The sequence below is a fragment of the Mytilus californianus genome, unplaced genomic scaffold, assembly GCF_021869535.1.
Source record: "Mytilus californianus isolate M0D057914Y unplaced genomic scaffold, xbMytCali1.0.p SCAF_12, whole genome shotgun sequence".
NCBI classification, from domain to species: domain Eukaryota; kingdom Metazoa; phylum Mollusca; class Bivalvia; order Mytilida; family Mytilidae; genus Mytilus; species Mytilus californianus.
This window is the reverse complement of record NW_026262604.1, coordinates 57,167,620-57,190,901: the sequence shown is the minus strand read 5'-3', so window position 1 is coordinate 57,190,901 and position 23,282 is coordinate 57,167,620. Positions and strand designations below refer to the sequence as shown.

At 32.8% G+C, this 23,282-nt stretch overlaps 2 protein-coding genes and 1 pseudogene across 2 annotated transcripts in view; 1 reads left to right on the top strand and 2 right to left on the bottom strand.

Moving 5' to 3' along the window:
- Positions 1 to 671: 671 nt before the first annotated feature.
- Positions 672 to 23,282, bottom strand: part of LOC127722059 (cytochrome P450 3A8-like) — a 497,429-nt gene continuing 474,818 nt past the window's right edge. Inside the window, exon 14 of the transcript XR_007991622.1 lies at positions 672 to 688. The gene's annotated coding sequence lies outside the window, so the exon portion shown is untranslated. The remainder of the gene's footprint in view (positions 689 to 23,282) is intronic.
- Positions 3,047 to 8,548, top strand: LOC127722069 (BPTI/Kunitz domain-containing protein 4-like). The gene is made up of 5 exons (XM_052228923.1): positions 3,047 to 3,137; positions 4,171 to 4,192; positions 4,651 to 4,818; positions 6,774 to 6,881; positions 8,359 to 8,548. The coding sequence occupies exons 1-5, from the start codon at positions 3,075 to 3,077 to the stop codon at positions 8,538 to 8,540; spliced, it is 543 nt and encodes a 180-aa protein (XP_052084883.1). The 5' UTR covers positions 3,047 to 3,074; the 3' UTR covers positions 8,541 to 8,548.
- The window catches only part of LOC127721146 (complement C1q tumor necrosis factor-related protein 3-like), a 101,148-nt pseudogene continuing 97,272 nt past the window's right edge, over positions 19,407 to 23,282 (bottom strand).

The window sequence follows — 23,282 nt, the reverse complement described above, 5'->3', positions numbered from 1 at the left end:
ACCCTTATGGATAGTCAAAATAGTTAAGCAACTCCGAAATATACAAGACAAAACAAATTCATTTCCTTAATAAACAATACTTGTAATTGTTCAAACATGATAATAAAACCCAAATGTATGGTGAAAAAAGACAAACGTAATAACCAAGTGAGCAAAATGTAACAAATCAAAGCGACGAAAACGCATTTTATTGAGGGTGATACCTTTCCTCTGATGAAGGATTGTCCGCAATCATATGACACTACCGACATACAGTACTTTGAATAAGACATAACAGGACTGTATAGTTGAAGAGCTGAGTCCGTCAATTGTCAAAGCCGTTTTACTTGCGCCGTCAGATTCAAAATGACGGCGGCAACACATAAATTACAGTACAGTACAGCAATTCTTTAAATGAACTATATCTTTACATTTTATTTGTTCTATGTTCTATTGGCATAGGGGCGGAGGGTTTGGCTGGCCGCAAGACCAGGTTCAACCCACCATTTTGTTCTTAAAATGTCCTGTACCAAGTCTGAAAATGGCCACTGTTATATTATAGTTCGTTTCTGTGTGTGTTACATTTTAATGTTGTGTTTCTGTTGTGTCGTAGTTCTCCTCTTATATTTGATGTGTTTCCCTCAGTTTTAGTTTGTAACCTGGATTTGTTTTTTTCTCAATCGATTAATGAATTTCGAACAGCGGTATACTACTGCCTTTATCTAGTTATTGTCCTTTAACTTCACGTTCCGCTTTATACATGTTATAGATGATGTTCTCTCACTTAATTATTAACAGTTTGGTGACTATGTTGAACGCATGTATCCCATCGAACTTGAAATAAAGGATACAACATATACAATAAAGTGTGCCTTATATCTCGACTTATATCTAGAAATTTATAATGAGGGTTGGCTGAGAAGAAATTTTACGATAAAAGAGATGATTTCAGCTTTCCGATTGTGCACTCTCCATTTTCATAAAGCAACATTCCAGCAGCGCCGACATATTGAGTATATATCTCCTAGTTGATACGATACTCCCGAGATACAATATTCATGAGCGTGCATTTCTTATCGCGAATTCCTTGATAGAGGGTTGCTGATTACAAGGAAACCAAGAGTTTTAAATGGTGACGTTGAAATCATTCCTTTATAAAATTTACGGACGTCATCATGATTTGGTTGATAATTATGAAATATATGTTTCACAGATGACGACAGATATGTTCCAATTGTCGTAACCACAATCCCGTCATCTTTTCCTCGAAAGTGACCTACTGAATTAGACCTTTTACCGGGATTTACATACAAGAACAACACGACGGGTGCTACATGTGGAGTATAATCTGCTTACCCTTCCGGAGCATCCGATATCACCCCGATGTTTTTGTTGGGTTTGTGTTGTCATGTCTTTAGCTCCCTATGGTTTGCGTTATGTACTGTTGTTTGTCTTTTCGTCGTTTGTTTTTTTTTTCTTTTATAGTATTGTCAGTTTGTTTTCGATTTACGAGTTTGAATATCCCTTTGGTGTCTTTTGCTTCAACTTTTGTAATGAATAATCATGTAGTATTTGCAACTGTGAACAAAATTAATATAAACTAAAATAGATATGTTGACACTGTCAACAGTTAAAATGATGAGTTTTGCAAGATTACAAAAATGCTAAAATGGCTGAACCCAGTGGGTGACTATCTTGGGAAAAATTGCTATCAAGATATTGCACAGCAAAAGATATCATCATTAGAAGATTCATAAAAAACTATCATATGACCAAAACATTAGATGTCTCATTAAGCAGTTATTGACATTTATCCCGGTGGCGACTGCGTTAAACAGTTGTGTTAAAGCTAAATATTTCACCAATTGCAAGACATAGACCACCCATGTTTGGTCCATATATGCTTCAAAGTCTTTAATTTGATTATGAGCCTTTCTTTTTTTACCCAAACGGAGACAGGTTTTTTCAGTTAACAAGCAGCTTGATTCGTATAAGATTGGTGTGGCGCAGGACCTGTTTACCTTTCCGCAGCACCTAAGATCACCACAAGTTCTAATTTAAAAGAATTCGTGTTGGTCTTGCTTGAGTATTGTTATCTGTTCTTTTTACTTTATTATTCTATATCTTTTTTCTTTTAACTTGTACCAGTCTTGTCTTTCATTTTATTCTTGTCATGAAATACGTTTTAATTTCAAAATTACACTCGGTCAAGTTTCAGGGTTGACTATAGAAATGACCGATGGTTAACGAGTTTGATGATATCTTCGGATAAAATAAGAGTCGATTATTAATCGGCTATAGACATTTGAAGAAGTGCTTTTCTGGTAAAATAAAAATAAAATAAAAATAAAATAAAAAAGTACAGAAAACATGTTTCTGGATTACAGTGATTGATAACATAACGGTTTGCTTAACGTCTCGTGTCAATTCGTTCATGGATATTCAGCACGAGAACAAAATAATAATAAATGCAATGGTATGATCTGAACGATCGATTAGGATGGAGAGCGGGAACTTTGGACTACCATAGAAGACGAGGGTGGAATGCTGGATAGTAATAGACAGTTTGCCTTGTAAAAAGATACCTGTTCCCTTATAAAGTTGTTACAAGGGTGCTGTAAGGTGCCGTCAGCGCGGACCGTTTACACTCTTAGCTTAGGATTAAATCTTCCCTTTACGACCGGTTGTGGCTTAGAAATTATACACCCCGTACACCTAAACAATTAAGTTGATATAAGGACCCTACAAAACAGACCAAAATTCATCTTTTATATCGCATTTGAATGTTCCAAAACCAATAAAAGTCTTATACATGTACATGCATACGTGCACTTGCATAAGGTCGATTTCTATCCGACGCAGCTCAATTATGTTAATTACTAATTTATCATGTACGTTTAATAATATTTTTGTTTTCTAAATAATTGATTTCTTTTTTGAGGGAATATAAAACAAAATTCCCTTGAAAGATGACCAAAACCATTACAAGAATTTTTCATCCCATATTTATGATAATATACGTATTTAAAAAAAAATGACAACCTATATAAACCTAGAGATAAAACACAACAGGTAAAGTTACTACACCTATCAACATGTTACAATACTTTGTTTATTTCATTCTACAGATTGTTGTTCTACAAATACACGACATAGAGGTATGTAAACACACATATTTTACTAACAGAGAAAAGGGGTACACATAATGCGCAATGTGCTTAAAATGCAATTTTGAAATTTTGGAGTTTATAATAAATGTGTACTTCGATTTATTTTTTCTTCTTCTCAAAACATAAGAGATGTATTTGAATTAAATCAAAGCAATCGGATTACTATTTAATAACACAAATAAACAATAGAGATATGTAACATTTACTAAAAATAAAAACAATTTTGTTTCTTCAATACATGTATAGTTTCAAAAATTTATCAACAGTGTCTTCTGGAAGAAATGAATAGAGCTGGTAAAAATATTGAAGTATATAATTTCTTCTGGTTTGCATTCAAAAGTTTTATCAAATTTTCGGATTATGAAGTCGTGAGGAAAAAATGGCTAGACATTTAATAAAAATGAAAAATTTCTTTGCTATCGCACGAAGTTGTTAAAAAAAACATACAAAGATGTTAAGTTAAAAAATTCCTTTCATTATCAAAACTACAATAAATCATGCCCTAATCGTTTTTGCTTCGTTAAATTTGGACATTTACCGTACAATAATATCTACATTTGATAAATAATGGATGATTTGTTGATCAATTAGGTATATTGTTTATTAACATTTTAATGTTGGTAATGTAAAATCGTTAAGCTGTAAAATGTCCAGGTGCGGATAAAGGATTTTGAAAAGGGAGTGGGCTGGGAAGCGAACTTTTGGAGTGATACATTTAAAATGTCTATGGATTTATAATATATAAAACTCCTTAAAGGAGAGTGTCGGCCCCGCTGCCCAAATATCAGCCTCTACTGCCCTAAAAATTGTTCATCGCATAGAAATGTTTGTTCAGAGGGGGAGTGTTTTGTAAATAAAACTATTGTATATGTTGTCTCTTTTAAACGCACAAAACAAATTCAAACAAAACACAAGGTTCGGTTAGCCTGACTGTTTACTTAAAAATTCAGTTTTATCCACAATTTATAATCTAAAACAGTATAACACATTATTTAAATGTTGTTTTTTTTTTATATTTCAGGGTCGATCTGAACCTATTCGAGGTAAGTGTATTTGCTTTCTTCACTATTCAAACTTATTGAAGTTCGTTTTTTTCATCCTTTACAATATTTTGTATTCTTTAAAGCTGCGAACTATTTATCTATTTTGAAATGAAGACATACAGAAACAGTTAATATTTGGTACATGCAGTTTTCGGAAATTTAAGCTTCAATGATTAAAAGACGACAAATCACAAATGTTTAATAGACTTTGTTGTGTAAAGTGGACCCCTACATGTTCCGTAAAAACAATCAACGGTTTAAATGCCATATCTTAAGCTCTGAATGTCTTCGAGTGTTGACCGTTGTTTGGTTGATGTTTGATTTACGTATACATCCACACCTCCCCTCCCCTTTTATTCACACCATAACTATCACTCCCAAAGTCATCATTCCAGAAATTGACCTTTGAAAACCATATGCAATAGTTCCTTATTCAAATATACAAAATATATTTTCAGATCCTTGTTATCTTCCAAAAAAGACTGGGTTCTGCAGAGCAGCTTTCCGACGATATTTTTATGATGCAAATACAGGAAATTGTAAAAGTTTTATCTATGGCGGATGTCGTGGAAATGGAAATAATTTCAAATCAGTTAAGGAATGTAAAAGGACTTGTGTAAACAAAGGTAGTTATATAGTTTGCATTAGTTTTATTTTCTATAAAGTTGTAAATTTGAAACAAGGGAAAATTTATTCGCTGTAAATGAGACGACCAATCGTATACAATATAAGTAATACATTAGATATGAAAGTAACAGCTTAAGACAGATAGCCAATGACATAGAGGTCATTTCATCACACATTACCATAAATAATCCAAAAATAAACAATATTGGTATATAAGGAAAATGATAAATTATTCATCACGTGACAGTATAAACTTGAAGGTCACTACACTTCCTTACTTTCCCAAATGAAAAATAATAAAAAAAACTTTGACTGCACGGTAAATCCTAGGAGTTCCCAAAAACAATGAACGAGTAAAAAATGCAATCAAAACTATTCACAATTTTTTATTTGTTTTTGTAAAAAATTGAAATTAAATAAAATATGAGAATTATACCTAAGGGCAACATTAAATGAAAGAAAAAATATACGACACACGCATGCAGCTCTATATATAGAGACAACAGCAATCGGACATGCGTTTTTGAATAACGATATGAGTTATCGCCACTTGAACGCCAGTACGAGACAGCACAGAAGACCCCATTTAATATTGACTTTACTAACGACTTTTTCTGACTCCACAAAGCAAAAACATGATGTCGGATTTAAATGGATTTAAAAATTAATAAATAAATGTTTCTCCGACATATTTCGTCAGAATTTTTAATATTCGTTAACACATAAATGAATACTTTTTTCAATGAATAAACTTTTAAACAGGTTGAAAGGCTATAAAATACACGGAAACTATGTAATACATCCTGTATATCGATTGTAATGAAATCAATATACATTGAACTGTAACATCTGTTATCATGGTCACCTTTCAGAAATACAAAATCATATTTCCTGGAATTCTAACAAATATATTTCACACCTTTTTCATCGATTTCTTTATTTTTATTGTAACATACATTTTATATTTCAAATGTCTTCCAATGTACATTTAAAAAATTCCTTTATATGCAGTTTACAATAAATACATCAGAAATATGTTAATTGTTTGCAAGCACCCTTACACATTGAATGAACTGATTATTGTAAAATCACAATCAGTAATGTTGATATGGTCATTTTAATAAATTAATTGTTTTCAAAACTCTGAATTGTTCGGAATACTCACGATTTTTCTAATACAGGAATAGTTTACCTTATTTGTATTTGGCATACAATTTCGGAATGTTTGGTCCTCAATGGTCTTCAACTTCGTACTGTATTTAACCTCTTAACTTTTTTTCATATTCGAGCGTCACAAATCAGTCTTTTTGTAGACTATACGCGCCGTCTGGTGTAGACTGTTGTTAGGGGTGACAATTTCATTTTCTGGGGAAGGGGATTTTGAAAATGAATATTTTTTTCAAGACAGAATGAAAAGGAATATTCTAAAACACAAAATGCAGGATATGTACAAATTGAAAATAGATTTTAACGTGGATGTATATCGGAAAACAAATGTCCCTATGTAGAATACTTTTTAAGCAATGAAATCAAAACAAGAATATTATCAACACAAAATGAAAAGCCGCTGAAAAAATTATCATGCACAGCAGCAGATGAAAAAAGATAATAAATTGAATTGAATCATCCTCCCCGGAATACCAAACAGTCAACAAGTAAGCCTGGAATTTTTCAGGATTTTTTCTCTCTACAAAATTACCTGTTTTATGGGCTGGTCGGGTGACGTCAGTGGAAAGGCGGGTTCAAAGTGGTGCAAAGGTTGCATCTCTTTAATCGGAAACACGGAACCATCCCAATTGTTTTTTTTTATATACCGTCTATATTCAGTTGTCTGGAATTATGTCCCCAATTTCAACATTCCTGGTTTTAATTGTAATATTGTAATCACCCTTACCCAAAAGCACAATACCTGAACAAATTTAGAAATAAAAAAAGACATAATTCTTAATTACAGATATAGTAGACCCGATTCGTCCTTTTGACTGTGGACCAGTTTGTATGATCTTCTGTCCAAATGGAAACGTTATGGACGCACGTGGATGTCCAACATGCCGATGTACATGTAAGTAATATATGTAAATTTATAGTTATAAGATAATGCGATACCAATTAAAACTACTTGGATGCACACATGTTTGGATCGTAAGTGCTCCTAGAAATGACACCAGTTACCCGAAATTAGCAAAATATTGTAAAGTTATGACACGAGGGACACACAAATCAGCTTAGAAACATCTTCTCATTTTGGTGATATGGTAATTTGGTTGAAACGTGTGTGTTTAATTGTGTCAATTTTTCTCATTATGTAATATGGCTTTGTATCAATCGGATAAGTTAAGCCTTTTTCTAACTTATTTTTATAGTTTGTTCTTATGATGTGCTGTTACACCACTGTCCAAGATTAGGGGAGGGTTGAGCGCTCAAAAACATGTTTAACACCCGCCACATTCTTTATATGACTGTCCCAATTCAAGAGCATGTAGTTCTGTGGTTGTCGTTGGTTCATGTCTGCGTTACTTATTTTTCGTTAACTTTTTTTGTTATTAATTAGGCAGCTGGTTTTCTCACTTGAATTGTTTCATTTTTTTCATGTCGGGGCCATTTATAGCCGACTGTTCGGTATGGGTTTTTCTCATTGTTGAAGGCCGTACGGATGCCTATAATTGCTAACATCCCCTTCATTTGAACTTTGGTGGATAGTTATCTCATTCTCAATCATACCACATCTCCTTATTTCTATATTGAAACGTGTATGTTTTAGTGTGTTATTTCTTCTTTTTATGGTAATACGGTTCAAACGTCTATGTTTAAGTGTGTCATTCGCCTCATTATTTATGGTAATATGGTGGTAACGCGTATATTTTAGTGTATCATTCGCCTCATTATTTGCGGAAATATGGTTGAAACGTACATATTTGAGTATGTCGTTTGCTCTCATTATGCCAATATGGTTGACACGTGTAAGTTTAAGTGTGTCACTTTTCTCATTATGTTATATGATTGAAACATGTATGTTAAAGTGTGCTATTCGCCTCATTATTTATGGTAATATGGTTGAAACGTGTATGTTATAGTGTGTCCTTCGCCTCATTATATATGGTAATATGGTAGAAACGTGTATGTTATAGTGTGTCATTCGCATCATTATTTATGATAATATGGTTTGAAACGTGTATATTATAGTTTGTCATTGGCCTCATTATGGAAATATGGTTCAAACGTGTTTTAGTGTGTCATTTGTTCTCATTATTGTTATATGGTTGAAACGTGTGTGTATAAATGTAGTATTTGTTCTGGGCAAACTGGCAGTGCATGCAGCGCGGATTATATTTACCCTGTCGCGAAACATAATCTCAATATATTTTGACCTAATTAGTAATACAGTACTATTGTATTAGAATATAAAAAAAACCGCATGTATTACGATACAATAAATACAAAAATGGCTACATTTTCTTAGAGCCTCTCCTTTAGGTGTACGCAATTTCGAATATTCCTCCGTCGTGTATACTCTGTAATGTTGTATTTTTTATTAACAGGGTCACCACCTGTAGAAAGGAGATGTCCAAGAAATTCGAGGTCAAACATAAGATGTCCTATAATGAAAAATCCTGAATGTGATAGGGACCGTGACTGTCCGAGAAGAGGAAGATGCTGTACTTTTGGTTGTAGTAAACGGTGTATCAATTCTTATTATAAACCACCGATCAGGCTTCATTAAAACATAATTTCAAATCTTTGTTTTTATTGTAAAATTATATGTTAACATCAAGGTTAACAATTTAAACTATAGAGAACAGTTAGTTTTCAAGAGTGTTCAGTCCAAATTTTGATCTAGTATCATCGCTACGCATTTCATGTGCATGGTTACCATGCAGTTGGTTGACATTTTAATTTGTACATACTGATAACTGGAAACTTTATAACACACCTCATTATATGTTGTACGGGTAGCCTTAATGTAGGAGAACCTGCTTACTCTTCCGTGGTACCTTCAAATTCGGTATTTATTGGGGTTTGTGTTATTTCATCTTATTTTCTTCTGTGAAGTGCTTTTGTTTTATTGTGTCGTTTTATTTTCTTCTTTTAGCCATCATGATGTCTATTTTTATTTGACTTTTGATTATCCCCTTGGTATATTTTATTTCTTCTTTTGTTTAAGAAACCGATATTGAGATCGCAATGTCGGTGTCAGCTGAAATCTGAAGCTGCTTAAGTTTCCTAACGATAATTTTGATGCCTGCAGCATTCCTTGATACTATCGATAACTGTCGCATATGAAATTTCTCTCCGATTTAGGACCATTATAATCACAGACAGTAACATATCGGCATATCGAATTGTCAATAGATTTTCTGAATATGAACAAAAAATGGAGATGTCTTGTTTAAGTTTACGATACAACAACGTAACGACAAATAAAAACCACAAAGACATCAAGAAGTCAACGAATAATCTCCAACAATAGACAGACCAGAGCCGTAGCTTCAAGTGAGACAGTGAAACAACAGCCTAACTGGATTTTGTCTTAGAAAAAGTAGAAATAATCAAGAGAGATAGCTTCGGTATAGAGTACAATATAAGTAGTCCTGCAGATCGGTGAAAAAAATGTGGGTTTGATGATAAAAGTACCAAATTTGGCATGGTAGTAGCTCTTGGTGTTTCAAACAATATTAGCTATGGACCCATCTTGAAATTTCAAAATGGTGGCTTTGTTCAAGATGGCCGCCATAAAATATCAAAATCAACATGTATCACTTATATAAGGTCAAATTTCAAGTCAAATTTGGCATAGTAGTAGTGCTGGATGTTTCGAAAAATATAAGCTATAAATCCACCTTGAAAATTAAATATGGCGGTTTTTTCCAAGATGGCCGCCACAAAATATAAAAATCAATAATTCCCCTTATATTAGTTTAAATTTGTCATGTTAGAAGTGCTGGGCGCTTCGAACAATATAAGCTATGGACCCAACTTGAAATTTCAATATGGCGACTTTTCCCAAGATGGCCGCCATAAGATATTAAAATCAACAAAATTCCCTTATAGAAGGTTACAAAGTTTTTGTATTGACATACCTTCAGTAAAACTAAGAGCACTTTAATACAAAGTGTATGCCACATTTATCAAACATCAAAAGATTTGTGAAGAAAGTACAGAAAATCGTTACTACGGTACCAGTTTTGCAGAACAGTAGTCTATAAAGAGAAATCACGTAAAGACACTGATGTTATTCCAATATTTAAGCTAAACTTAACTAGAATGTATTCTTTTCGACTCGAACAGTTTTCTCTGTGATCAACTGAAAGAGGACATAGTAATGATTTAAAAATTGCAGTAATCTCAGGCTTGCCAGGCATTTAACAAGGCAGGTGCTTGCTTCTTCTGTTTGGTTATTATTTTCGTGTTGCTATTAAACAAGCAACAGCAATCATCTTTTAGTAAGATAACGTTACTTGAAAAAGCTGCACATGCAGGTAGTTCAAAAATACATGATGAAGGCAAATGTTTTTTCAATAGTCATTAAAAACATAAGTTGATAATCGTTTGGCCAAATATTCAGATGCAGTCGAGTTATTCCATTAAGGCAAATACGACGCTATTCATTTCAAAGGAACTTCTGTTTTATTTCTATATTATTCTTTAACATTACATTCAACTGAAGTAAAACCATCGCTTAATGTATATTGGCCTTCCACTGGATGCTAGGACCTGGAAAGGAGGTACTAAATGACAAAAACTACAGTACTAGAAGATTCCATTTATGAAACATTCAACATTGATTATGTGGTTCCTCCCGCGAACCTAGTGGTTTTACAGCAGCAGCCGTGGACAATATTAATATTGTTAAACTACGGCTAAAGAATCGTTACATAGAACGACAATTTCAATACTTCAGCATTTTCTTAGTCTAACTTAGCAAATTCGTCATAACCTATTGCTTTGAAATATATGCATTTCCCTTATAATCTTCGGTACTTTAACACATATATTATGCGCCAGCACAACTGTTCGTATTATATCTATAACTTAGTATATATTTTACTATTAAATAAGATATATCCTTAATACTAACCAAATATAACCACGCGTTTCATGTTTACATCTAATGATAACCGTTTTATGAACATGCACTCTGCCAATTGTCTAACCAGAAATACATGTATGCCAACCTGGTTTACCTATTCAATTTTGCATCCTTACATGGTATAAATAAGTTAACACAATGATAACTCAGATGGCTTGAAGCAAATGATAATGAAAACATTAGATATGTCTGGACAGCATACCACGCATCCAGAGCCAAGACAACTGGTCTTCCGCCATTATATATCAGTCCACATTGACCAATGTTTCAGTAAGAGATCAAATCTGTCACAACGATGCGACATTCCATGAATATAATCCAGCAATTTTTCTCGGAGACATATAACAATGATCACTTGTGATCAATCGTTTTTTGCTTTTGCAAAATCGGAACAGTGGAACTGGGCAAACATATTTCTAACAGAACAAAGAATAGTTTTGTTTTAAGTCTTCGTATAGAAATGGCATCGTAGAAAATCTTATGTGATTGATTAGAAAACAGTGATTGAACAAGTGTTCAATCAAGGAAACATAGTACTTAATGAACAGCAGATTCTTTTTAGAGGCTCTCATGCATCATGAACAAGACATGGCCATGAGGTAACAGTAGGTGTACTTCTCATTCTTTTGCAAAGATCTTGACATAATTTTTACTTAGGAACGAGACCCTGGTGAGAAATATGTATCATTCAAAAAATGGAGTAACACGAGGGAAATTGACAGTCAACTTAATCACATACATAACGATATTATGCCATTTACCTATACAGTTTAAGTGTTGCAAACGATTTTTGAAAATGGTAAATGTAGATCAAGCTCATTTACACACTTGTAAAAGGAAAAGGTAGGACAATCAGATTGATCATCAATATCGAACAACTTCAGCATTTAATAGTGATTTGTCTAGAAATTACCATAGAAATTAACAAATTCTAATCCAGCTTTGAAATAAGGTAACGTGATCAAGTAATCCACATTATGTTCTACAACAGGAACGGTTTAAAAGCAAAAACACAACATTCTCAAAACATGTGAAAGCTTTAGGCGGGGAAGTGTTTCGGCCATTTACCCAGAGTGCTACTTCGAGTGAATGCGGATGGCATATACCCTATTGGACATTTATCCCAAAGGTATCAGCATTTTGTAATGATCTAATACATTGGTTGACAGATATAAAACAGATGTCACGGTAGATGAAAACGCGAAAGGACAATGATGTAATGTACGGTCCTATTTCAAATGTGGTGGGAAGTGAGGCAAAGACTCAATGGGCTGTCCTTAAGAAACATTTTGAAAACAAACTGCTTTGAAAATATGTTGTTGTTTAGATAATAAAAAAGACAGGTAAGATACTTAGGCATTCAAAAATCACTCGTGATGTTATTCATTGCATGAAGAAATTCTTTGATTATTCGTATCTATAGATCATCTTAGTGTAACCACAATCGAGGAAAAAGAAATGATTGTTTCAAGGAGAAGTGGAACATATCCATTATCATTTGTGACTCAGATGGTACTTAACGGTCGAACAAATTATGATGGCATTCTGAAAACGTTCGAATGTTTCCATTTATGGGATTTTTGATTAAATGTCCTGCAAGCAACATTTATGTATCATGCACATGGAAACGCAATCCCTCAAAGATTGTATGAACTGCAAAGAGCATTGTCTTAGTTTTGTTAATTTTCACTTTTTGGCGGCCGTCTTGAAATTTTCCGCCATTTTGAAAAAAAAAATGAAAAATCTATTATAACGTCATGACTAACTATAAACGTTGGGTTACATTTCGTATATATTTAAAAGATTTGATTTGAATTTTATTTGATTCAATTTATACTTGGTTGTAAAATTGGCCTGATTGGCAGAAATCTTGAAAACGGCTGCCATATTAGATTTTTCTGAGGGATTCATAGCTTAAATTAACAACGAAATATATATCTACAATTGTGCAAAGTTTCATGCTTTTACCACAATTCTTCTAAAAATATGCACGAATCAGCTGGACTAAAGATTATAAGATGGTTTCAACCATTGGACCTCTTTACCCTTCACACACGTATTCCACATTTTTAAACTAGTTAAATGATTAGTCCAACTTTGTCTCATGGAAGTGACCAATGTAGATATAAATATATTCCTTTCAGCATGGATGTGCTACTTTTTTAACCAAGCTATTACATTCAAATGTATTGATTTAAAGCACTTTTGAAAATACCATTATTTTATGATAAAGATTTCCCAAAACAAAACCAACAAAAAAAAAAAAAAAAAAAAAAAACAAAACAAAACAAACCCAATACAATCAATAAAAAAGCCAACTAAACAAAACAAAAATTTTAAAGAGAGAGAGAATGAAAAAAAACAACTAAATGAATAAAACTCCTCTTTGTCAATTTATAATTGTATACAACATCAAAGATATAATTATGAATACAAATAAATACAGAGTTCATTTATTTATACCCAACATATAATGACCCAAATTGTGCACTGGAGTATAGAAATTTAGTATTGCATAGGATGACCGTCTAAAAGTAAAATCAGTATTTAAGAGAGGAGTTTGCTTGGTTGCACAGGAAGTATAAATACGAAGCCACGTTCACTTGAAACGAGAACGTTTAATGCGATATATCGTGTAGGAAGATCTAACGTGACACTCTGCACATTAAAGATCCCTTTAAACCACTTTTTAGGAGACTGTAGCCTGTAAGATGGCAAGGTTTCTTTCCGAGTTGCATTCGAAATTTCTACCTTTTTATCATGTTCATCCTAGTCGACCAACTCTATTGAACTATTGTTCATTTGTTCTCGTCCTGACCATTCTTTAAATAAACATCACTGCGCGAACAGCAATTGATCAATCCAATAAGCTACCAAATCTATAACCGCATTCTATAAACCATGTTGAAGTCTTGACTCAAAAAGCTTCAACGAGTTAGCCTCACTGGAAAAAACGATCAAGCTACGCCACTGCAGATATAATTTATAAAATTTGCAAGCATTAAATCGACCCGAGTCTATAGGTTGCAATTCTGTAAATATAGACAATGCAATTTCCCATAGGAACTCCCTTTGCGACGAAAACTGTGCCACTTTTACTATGAAGTTTCGTGAAAAATTATATCCCAGAACGGAAAGTTGATATGCACTACTATTTTATTCAAAGGTCAAAATACAGGGCTGTGCGGCATATTTTCAACATTAATATGCCCCGAACTTCTAAGAGTTTAGACTTATACTAAAATTCTATACTACCACTACCTCCACTTTTGGACCTCCTTAGAATTTTATTTTAGGCGCTACCATATTTTTCTACACTGGTAACATGTAAAGCTTATGTCTACAGTCCACATCTTACTGTATGCCAATTTGTCAATTAAAGTTAACATTTTCTACCTACCTCAAATGGTCAGTGTAGAAATGTTTTCACACCAATATCATCTCTAATCATATATCTAACATAATGTAGCTAATATATGAACTAGAAGTGTTTAAACAAAGCCGTATTTTCAAAAGTTGTATGTATGAAGTTACCATTCTAATGTATGACTTCACTAAAAGTTTCATAGAACTGACTGCTAACATCTGTTTTTTGCATAATTTCAAAGCACAGTTATTGTTTTTTTATACAAAAGACCTTTGAAATAATAAAATTATACCATTTACAGGTTAAATGATGTGTTTTGTGAACCAGGGCGGTAGGCATTGTTCTGGTTTTTTTCCACAGGAGCCTCACATTTGCTAAATTATTCTGCTTTTTTCTGTGAATATGGAATATTCAGTACATATTTAGGATAGAACACATTATTGTTAGTGTTACTGAGGTATTTGTGTATTTCTAGCTTGTATTTTGTTATGCCGCGGTCACAAAAAAGCGCATTCAGGTGTTACGGCTTACTTTTGGGTTATCGACAGAACAAAAACACCCCAAAAAAAAATATTCAGGAAGGATCTATGAGTTTCAATAACTGCGAAGAGTAGATATAAGCACTTCTACACAATGCGAATTACAAATATGCATACATTAAGAATTTATTTTTAATCCAGGCCTTTAAGTAAACTATGTATACTGTTAACTGTGAATTTATGCTGAGTCATCATAGTTAAAGCCCAGGATTTTCTCAATCTTCATGAAATATTCATCAAACTTTGTATTTGAATTGATTTCATTTATATCTCTGAGATAAACCAGATTTGGTGAAATTCTATAAGTTCTCTTTTTTCACCCTATATAGGTTTCAATTCTGTATATATAGACAACGCAATTTCCCATAGGAACTCCCTTTGCGGCTAAAACTGTGCAACTTTTACTATGAAGTTTTGTGAAAAATTATATCCCAGAACGGAAAGTTGTACTACTATTTTATTCAAAGGTCAAAATATAGGGCTATGCGGCATATTTTCAACATTTATATGCCCTGAACTTCTAAGAGTTTAAATTCTATATTACCCCTACCTCCACTTTTGGACCTCCTAAGAATTAAATTTTAGTCACTACCATGTTTTTCTACACTGGTAACATTCCCAAGTTATGTCTCTATGAGATGAAACACAGAGATCATATCTGGGAACCAGTACGTTAACAAATTAACATATCTATGAATATTATATATCTCCCCCTAAAGAGGCGTGGCTTGTGAAACAGCTGTATTTACAAAGTTCAACCTATAAAAGCTGATAAATTTAACAAAAACAATCAAAGATTTTGTATATATTGAAGTATTTTGCGTTTCTTTTACCTGGGACAAAAGAAAATTTCGACCAGTTATTTCACCGTCTCTTCCAGAAACAAAGAGGTAGTGCCAACTCACTTGAATTTATTTCACAGCAGGTATGTTTTTATAAAGTCTTTTAATCTTTTCCTCCATTCATAGTAAAGTAATAACAGGTGATCCATGTTATTCCCAACAAATCGCCTCTTTTTACTCTACCATTTTAAATAAATAAATACAATAATTTGATTTAATTACTGTTAATTGTGTTTTTCTTTGATTAAGTATATAAAATTCTGTAATTGTTTTAAAAAAATAAAAAAGGGTTATAACTACATCAAGTTGAACATTGACATTTTTGGCTGATTTATTTTATGTTTTTTTTTCTGACTTTTTGTGCGTTTTAACATTCTTAAAACATAATTTTTTTTTGTAACTTGTTTTTTTTTAAGCGAACGTTTTGAATGTTATTTAAGGGAAAAGTGTGCACCCGAAAATCACAGTATACGTTATATGTTTCATAAAGCTAATAAATTTTGAAATTGTGCCCTTTACACTATTTTCTTTGATTTTCGAGACGTATTTTAATGCTAATGATTTCCTTAGTGTTTTCGGAAGGAAAATTAATTCACAAATTCAACTTTTAATATTCTGCATTTACATTTATCTACATTTCTAAAATCCTCCCGAACATTACATGATTATATTCATTTTATATATAATCTTTTATTCAAATTATTTGTCGATTTTTCTAAATATTGTCATACTTCTAACCATATTTTTAGATCATGGCATAATTTATCAATCGTCATTAAGTTGTAGCTGACACAAGATGAATGAATAACGAATGCCATGAACAAGGTGTTAGGCATACGTTTGAACTTTAATTAACAGTACAGTACAAATCTCTCTCACGCCAACTTCTGTATAATACTTGACGAAGTATCATTCAACCAGATACATATTCAATTTGATGCATATGGACGACTTTTAACTAGGATCAATGACGAATTCAGCATTCCCATTGCCAACTTTCCATTCCTCTGCAGGAACATACCTTCCTCCGCAATGTACAAATTTACATATATTAAGTGATACACCATCTGTGTACACGTTAACATTATATAGACTTGATTATCTTTGTGTTTTCTTGACACAGTCTCTAATTAAGCATAAGTATGAGGAAAAATAGCTGAAATCATCTCTACATAAGTTTAAAGGTCACCACTACGAATTTGTTGACCGATACGATATGCCCGAGTTTCAGCTCAAAAGCGAAACATATTTTCGAAGTCTAAGATTATAAGATACCAGAAAAGACGAATGTAAATTAACCCATTGTGTACTATTCCTTATTGTGCAAATTCGATTTGAAATGGATTTTTAGACAGGTGTTTCATAGCAGGTGACACTTTCGCTCTCTATTCACCTGGTCCCGCCCCGTATGGATCCTTAGAGATTTGTTTTTTGTCTTGATTTGTATATTTTAAAAAGAAATTACAAGATTTAAGTATCGGTCTGCTTTTGTTGGCTCTTGTTCATGGCAGGTAAAAATTTAATGACAAGCTGAATTATATTTTGTGTAAAAATCAAGAAAAAGTGTGTAATGTGGAAACGACAATTACTATATATCAGTGGAAACTTCTACCCGAAAATGTATTTATGAAAATATGCTAGTTATACAATTCGAAATTTCATCGACACGATTTGGTTTATCGTTATGTAATATCTGTTTCACAAAGGACGACGGATATGTTCCAATTGTCGTAACCACAATCCCGTCCTCTTTTCCTCGAATGTGACCTACCGAATTAAACTTATCACCGGTTTTGAACTTACATCAGAAACACGACGGATGTCAAATGTGGAGCAGAATCTGTTACCTTTTCGGAGCACATGAGACCACCAATAATTTTGTTTTAAACGGGTTCGTCTTGCTATTGCTTTATTTTTTAGTGTTGTTCATTTTGCTTTTTATTTTTTGAATGTATGTGATGTTTATATTGGTAAAGGTCTTGTCCATCCTTTGTCATGAAAAACGTTTTTCAATTTCAAAATTCTCCAGAAGTGTTCGAGTTGGAACATTTACATGACCGATGGTTTATGAATTTAGTGATGTATTAGGGTAACCAGTACTTACATTGATTTCGTTTTTGATAAATTAAAATGTAAAGAAATATATATCGTTTATATGTACATTTATGAGTAATCATGATTTTACGTCGTATCAATACTGTTTACGTATATTTTGGCATTTCACAAGGTCAAGCGTTTCTCAGGAAGTTTATATAGTCTTAACACTAAATCCGATAGATGTCTGCTCATTGATTCTATAATCTGTGAAAATATTATTTGTTTATTTATTTGTTATTTCGGTATTTTGTGTCTATTGTGTTTATGTAAGTCGGTTTGTTTGTGCTTCGTAGCGATCTATTGAGTTAAGTGCAACTTTTCTTATTTTGTGCTATAACATACAAAACACCATTGTTCCTGGTTAAGGAAGGGTTAAGTGCTAGCAAAAATGTCTAACCTCGCCACATTCGATATGTGTCTGTCCCAAGTTAGGAGCCTATAATTCAGCGAAGGCGATGGTTCATGTCTGTCAAATTGTTTTTCCGTAAATTGATTTGAATAAATTAGACCGTTAGTTTTCTCGTTTGAATTAGAATGTGGCGGGGTTACACATGTTTGAAGGCACCAACCCTCCCCTGGACATTTGTGTAACAGCACAACACAAGAACAAACTATAAAAATCAGTTGAAAAGGGCTTTTGTCGTTTCTTGCTGTATATTATATTTGTATTTCTTTCATTATTTTATTACATAAATCAGGCCGTTAGTTTTCTCGTTTGAACTGTTTTGTATTTGTCATTTCGGGGCCTTTTATAGTTGACTATGCAGTACGGGTTTGTTCATTGTTGAAGGCCGTACAGTGACATATAGTTGTAAACTTCTATGTCATTTGGTCTCTGGTGGAGAGTGTCATTGGTAATTATACCATATTTTCTTATTTTTTTATAAACTCATCAGACCGATGCTAAAAACAACATTTAACAAAGACACAAGCCGGACGTGGCATTGTGCTTATACACCCCTTACAACAACAGAAACATAAAGTACAGATCTTATAGTACTAGGCAATACTGACAGCTAGTTCAACGCCAATAACTTCTAATAAAATATCACGTATCTAAGACTGAAATATCAATCCGTACACATCTAACATCCAATGAGTGTTTTATTTTTTGTAATTTGAACTCATAAGGATAGTTGTCTCATCAGCAATTATACCACATCTCATACTTTTAATACCGATAACAGTTAACAAAATCATGTTAGTGTCTTACAAATATTCGATAACAGAAATATACAATGTGAAAACAAACTAAACTTTAAATCCCCGTTTAAAAAACGGAGTCTTTATAACAATATGTTCTGGTATAATGTGTTTTCTATGGCAGGGATATCATGATTTAGTTTCTCAGATATGGGTTCATCCGTTTTATAAGATCTGTTGTACTATAGTATTGTAGTGATTTTTTTCAACCGTTGTGTTTATGATTATGCATTCAAATGAAGTGCATATACATTTTTCTAAAATCTATATGTTCTTGCCAGAAAGATTTGTGTTTAAAGGGAATTAAAAATTCATTTAGCTGTCCCTTTGTGATGGTCTCAAATGTTTTCCGTATTCTGTTTTGAAATTATTTGATTAATTGAGCGTTCCTGATGAAGCACTGTAGACACCAATCTGTCGATTCTATTTTAATCAAATACGCAAACAAAAATTTATATAGAAACTTTTAATAATGAAATATTAGAGAAGGTAACCCGTAAAGAAGCTCCAATCGCCATGTATAGTTTGCGATCCTCGGCCAGGATAATGACGCACTTTGACAACATCTCCCTTGTGCAGATATATTACTGCACTCATCGATCCTGTCGCTGCTCCACCTTTTGGGGCATGCCCTTTTGATATTTCGCTGCTGTTCTGAACCAATTGAAGAATCAAGATGTACCATTCTGTAGAAATGTACAGGCAAAGACGTATATTCCATTAAAGGGTGCTGTGAAATGACCGGTATGTCTGTTATATGCTTTACCAATATTGGTTATCACGTGGTCAAAAATAACAGTCTGCGTCGAACCAAGTCTTACAGACGGTGTCAATCTTGCATGAAAAGCAATTTTACTGGAAGGAATCGTTGAACCTGCTATTAAAAAACAGCCAATAAGCAATTATATTTACTTCTGCATAACTTACTTATTCGCTCTAATTAGGTAAGTTATATAATTTGTTATAAAATGAGCATCACAACGGATGCAACATGTGGATCAGAATCTGCTTACCATTCTGTTGCACCTGAGATTACCCCCTGTTTTCTTATGGGGTTCTTCTTGCTCAGTCTTTAGTTTTCTATGTTGTGTTTTGTATACTTTTATTTGTCTTTTTGACCTTTTCCTTTTTGTATCCTATGTTTTTATATATTTCCAATAACATATGCTAAATTAAATAATGGATTTTTTAAAAAAACAGATGAATAAAACACCACTGAAAAATATTAATCGAATAACTTCAAGTCATTCAGTCTCTCAATAGCACATTTTCCATATTAGTTAATGACCGTAAACAGTGTGTACATTTTGTTTTTCAAAAATCACCATGTTACAACTTACTATCTCCAAGAAGTTCGTTGGTATTCTGCAGAGTATTAATCGCTTCTAATAATGCCGCTTTTGCTTTACCTAAAATAAGTTTATTGTGAGTCTTTATCTGTCGCATTTGAAAAAAGGGCACTACAAGAAAATGACAATGTTTCAGAGCTAGCGAAGATGAGTGTTGTAGCAGTTTGAAATGCAATCATAAGACAGTTCTACAAAACGTAGTAAAACATGATGTCAAAACAGAAAGTGAAAAAAACAACATTTGACGTTATAATTTTCTTGCAAAACCAGAAATGTTATACATGTAAAGCTAATATTGAAGACTTCGGTTGATCGTTATTTGATTTAACAAGAACCTCTACGTTTTAAACGTATTGAGGGTCGTGCATATCAACAATACAAACACTATATCGTTATAATGTTGGAATACATGTGAACTACTTACCAATTGTTCGGCAGCAATCCTCTCCGCCGTGAACAGATGAAATAGTAATGAACAATATGCTGATAAATGAGTTTTTCATTTTGGCCTTTCCAAGTATTTCTGTATAATTAATGAGGAGATTTCAACAACTATTCAATGTGTTTATGTTGGTTCATAACATAATAATATAAAGTCAATCGATATCTTAATGATCCTATTGCGTGTTAATTAATAAAAACAACACTATATAAAATACAAAAGTGTACACTAGTTTTTCAGTTTATCAATGCATACATATGTTGAACAGATTTCGCATGACTTGCATATCAGATCGATGGAGTAACATTATTGATTAGTTGAAATATAGTTAATTAGCATCCAGCGGCAAACATTACACTTATCTTTTGTCTGAGGAAATAATTATTTATTTGAATGAATATATTGACTCAGACATCATTCCAAAGTTAGGTGTGTGGTTTTGCATGTTAGGCCCTGTAAATTTTTCCAATATAAAAGTAATTGTGCATTAAATTTCGTTTTTGGATAGCTGAAGATAACATAGACTTCAAATTTGGTTTATATGAACATCAATACTGTGGAATGTATGTAGTATTGGATTTTTTCTGTATGACAGTCCGTATTTTCATATCCATACCAGACATTGGTCCAGAAATTATGTTTTTCCACCTTTTACTCGCATGAACTTTGTGAATCAATTTTATGAAAAAATGAGGCGAAAAGCACCAAATTTTTATTTGATCATTTGATAGATAAATTCCAATTGTTTCAGAAAAAATTTTCACAAAAGGGATTGAATTCTACTTTTAATAATTTTTGGGGGAATATGTGTCATTTTCATGTCCCTCCTTGCAATTTTCTATGGCAAATGAATGCAGAATGTTGCCATATATACACAAAAAAGAAATTATACTTCACTATTTTAACTACTGAAAATTAAATGAATGGCAAATAATAATTACATACATATACACATGTTTGACAAAAACAGCTAGCTTAACTAGAAACCAGGAAAAGAAGATGATTAAAAATGTTGTGAGTCAATTTTAATAGCATTTCCTAACTGTGGAGTGATACCTCATAGTACCCTCTTTAATTGATAGTTTAAAAACAACAAAACCAGGAAAACAAAACAGTAGATAATGTCCTTTTAAATATTGCTAATAATGGACTGTTATCGTAAACAATAAGAAAAACACCTGGCGCAGTCCTGAGCATACATGGTGATTTCTATACCTCCAGCAAACTTCGAACTTTTTTATACCTTTTAATGTTTTTGATTCGAGCGTTCCTAATTAGTCTTTTGTAGATGAAACATTTGAAAAAATGCTTTAGTCTTGTCTATTTGGATTTTGTACAGGAAACTTTTGTGAACCATCTCTTGAAATATTCGGTCAATACATGTACCAAATATACAACGTTTTATATTGTGGTTAACCATCTACGTCGTCTGGTCTGCTAAGTACCGAACGTGACCTATTCCAGAATATGACTGTTTTGTCGAATGTGAATTCGCATTGCTATATGACGTGTTTCGGTATTTATACATCCAGCATTCATGTATTTAGTTATTTCATTTATATTATTTTAAGTTTAAAGCAACTATATGCACAGGATTTGTTTGTTTGTATACAGTTTTGATTTAGAAGAAAAACCGACATGGTTAGAAAATACAAATATTAACACCATTACAAACACAATTCCATTTCAATATTCTGGTCATGGTTAGACAATACATGAAATAACACCATTTCAAATTCAATCCCAATTTAATATTCTTGTACGTGTCAATAAAACAAATCTTTTATATTTTTTAAAATTTACCGGTGATTATATAAAAATACGTCACTTTTTGTGGCGTTGATCCGTTCATTTGAAGAGCAGCTTATACTTCGTTTGTAATGTCCTGGTGTGCTGTCGTAAATTCATGGGAGGTGTCCATTGTTATTCTGCGGTTTACACGTTGTAATGTACTATAATAATAATATTATCTATTTATGTATTTCTCTGTGCGGAGTGTTCTTGCGTTTGTTTGTACTGTATTCCTGTCACGTAGTCTTGTCAGTTTTGCAGTATTTATAACATTGCAATATAAGCGGGAGGTTTGGCTAGCCATAAAACCAGGTTCAACCAACCATTTTTTCTTAAAGTGTCCTGTTCCAAGTCAGGAATATGGCAGTTGTTATCAAATAGTCTGTTTCTGTGTATGTTGGCGTTTGTTTATGTTGCAAGTCAGTGTTTCTGTTGTTTTGTTGTTTTCCTCTTATAGTTGATGTGTTTCCCTCGGTTTTAGTTTGTAACCCGGAATGTGTTCGCTTAATCGATTTAATCGATTCATATTCCCCATTTCCACTCTCAATTTTAAGACTATTGAACAGCGGTATACTACTGTTGCCTTGATTTAGGTTTGAAAGAAGCCCAGTATCAAATTTTTGCAGGATATTAGGAAGATCTAACAACAATAAATACTAACTATGACGTCGCCCTGTATAAAACGGCCCGGCAAAGACGTCATCAAGGTTATGGTTTCGTTTTTATAGAACGGGTGTTCAATTAA

Excerpts from the sequence above, each read along its gene's own strand:
- LOC127722069 (XM_052228923.1), top strand. The coding sequence starts at position 3,075 with ATGTTACAATACTTTGTTTATTTCATTCTACAGATTGTTGTTCTACAA. Across the intron at positions 4,819-6,773 it reads AAGGACTTGTGTAAACAAAG|ATATAGTAGACCCGATTCGT; the intron begins GTAGTTATATAG and ends TCTTAATTACAG. Across the intron at positions 6,882-8,358 it reads TCCAACATGCCGATGTACAT|GGTCACCACCTGTAGAAAGG; the intron begins GTAAGTAATATA and ends TTTTATTAACAG.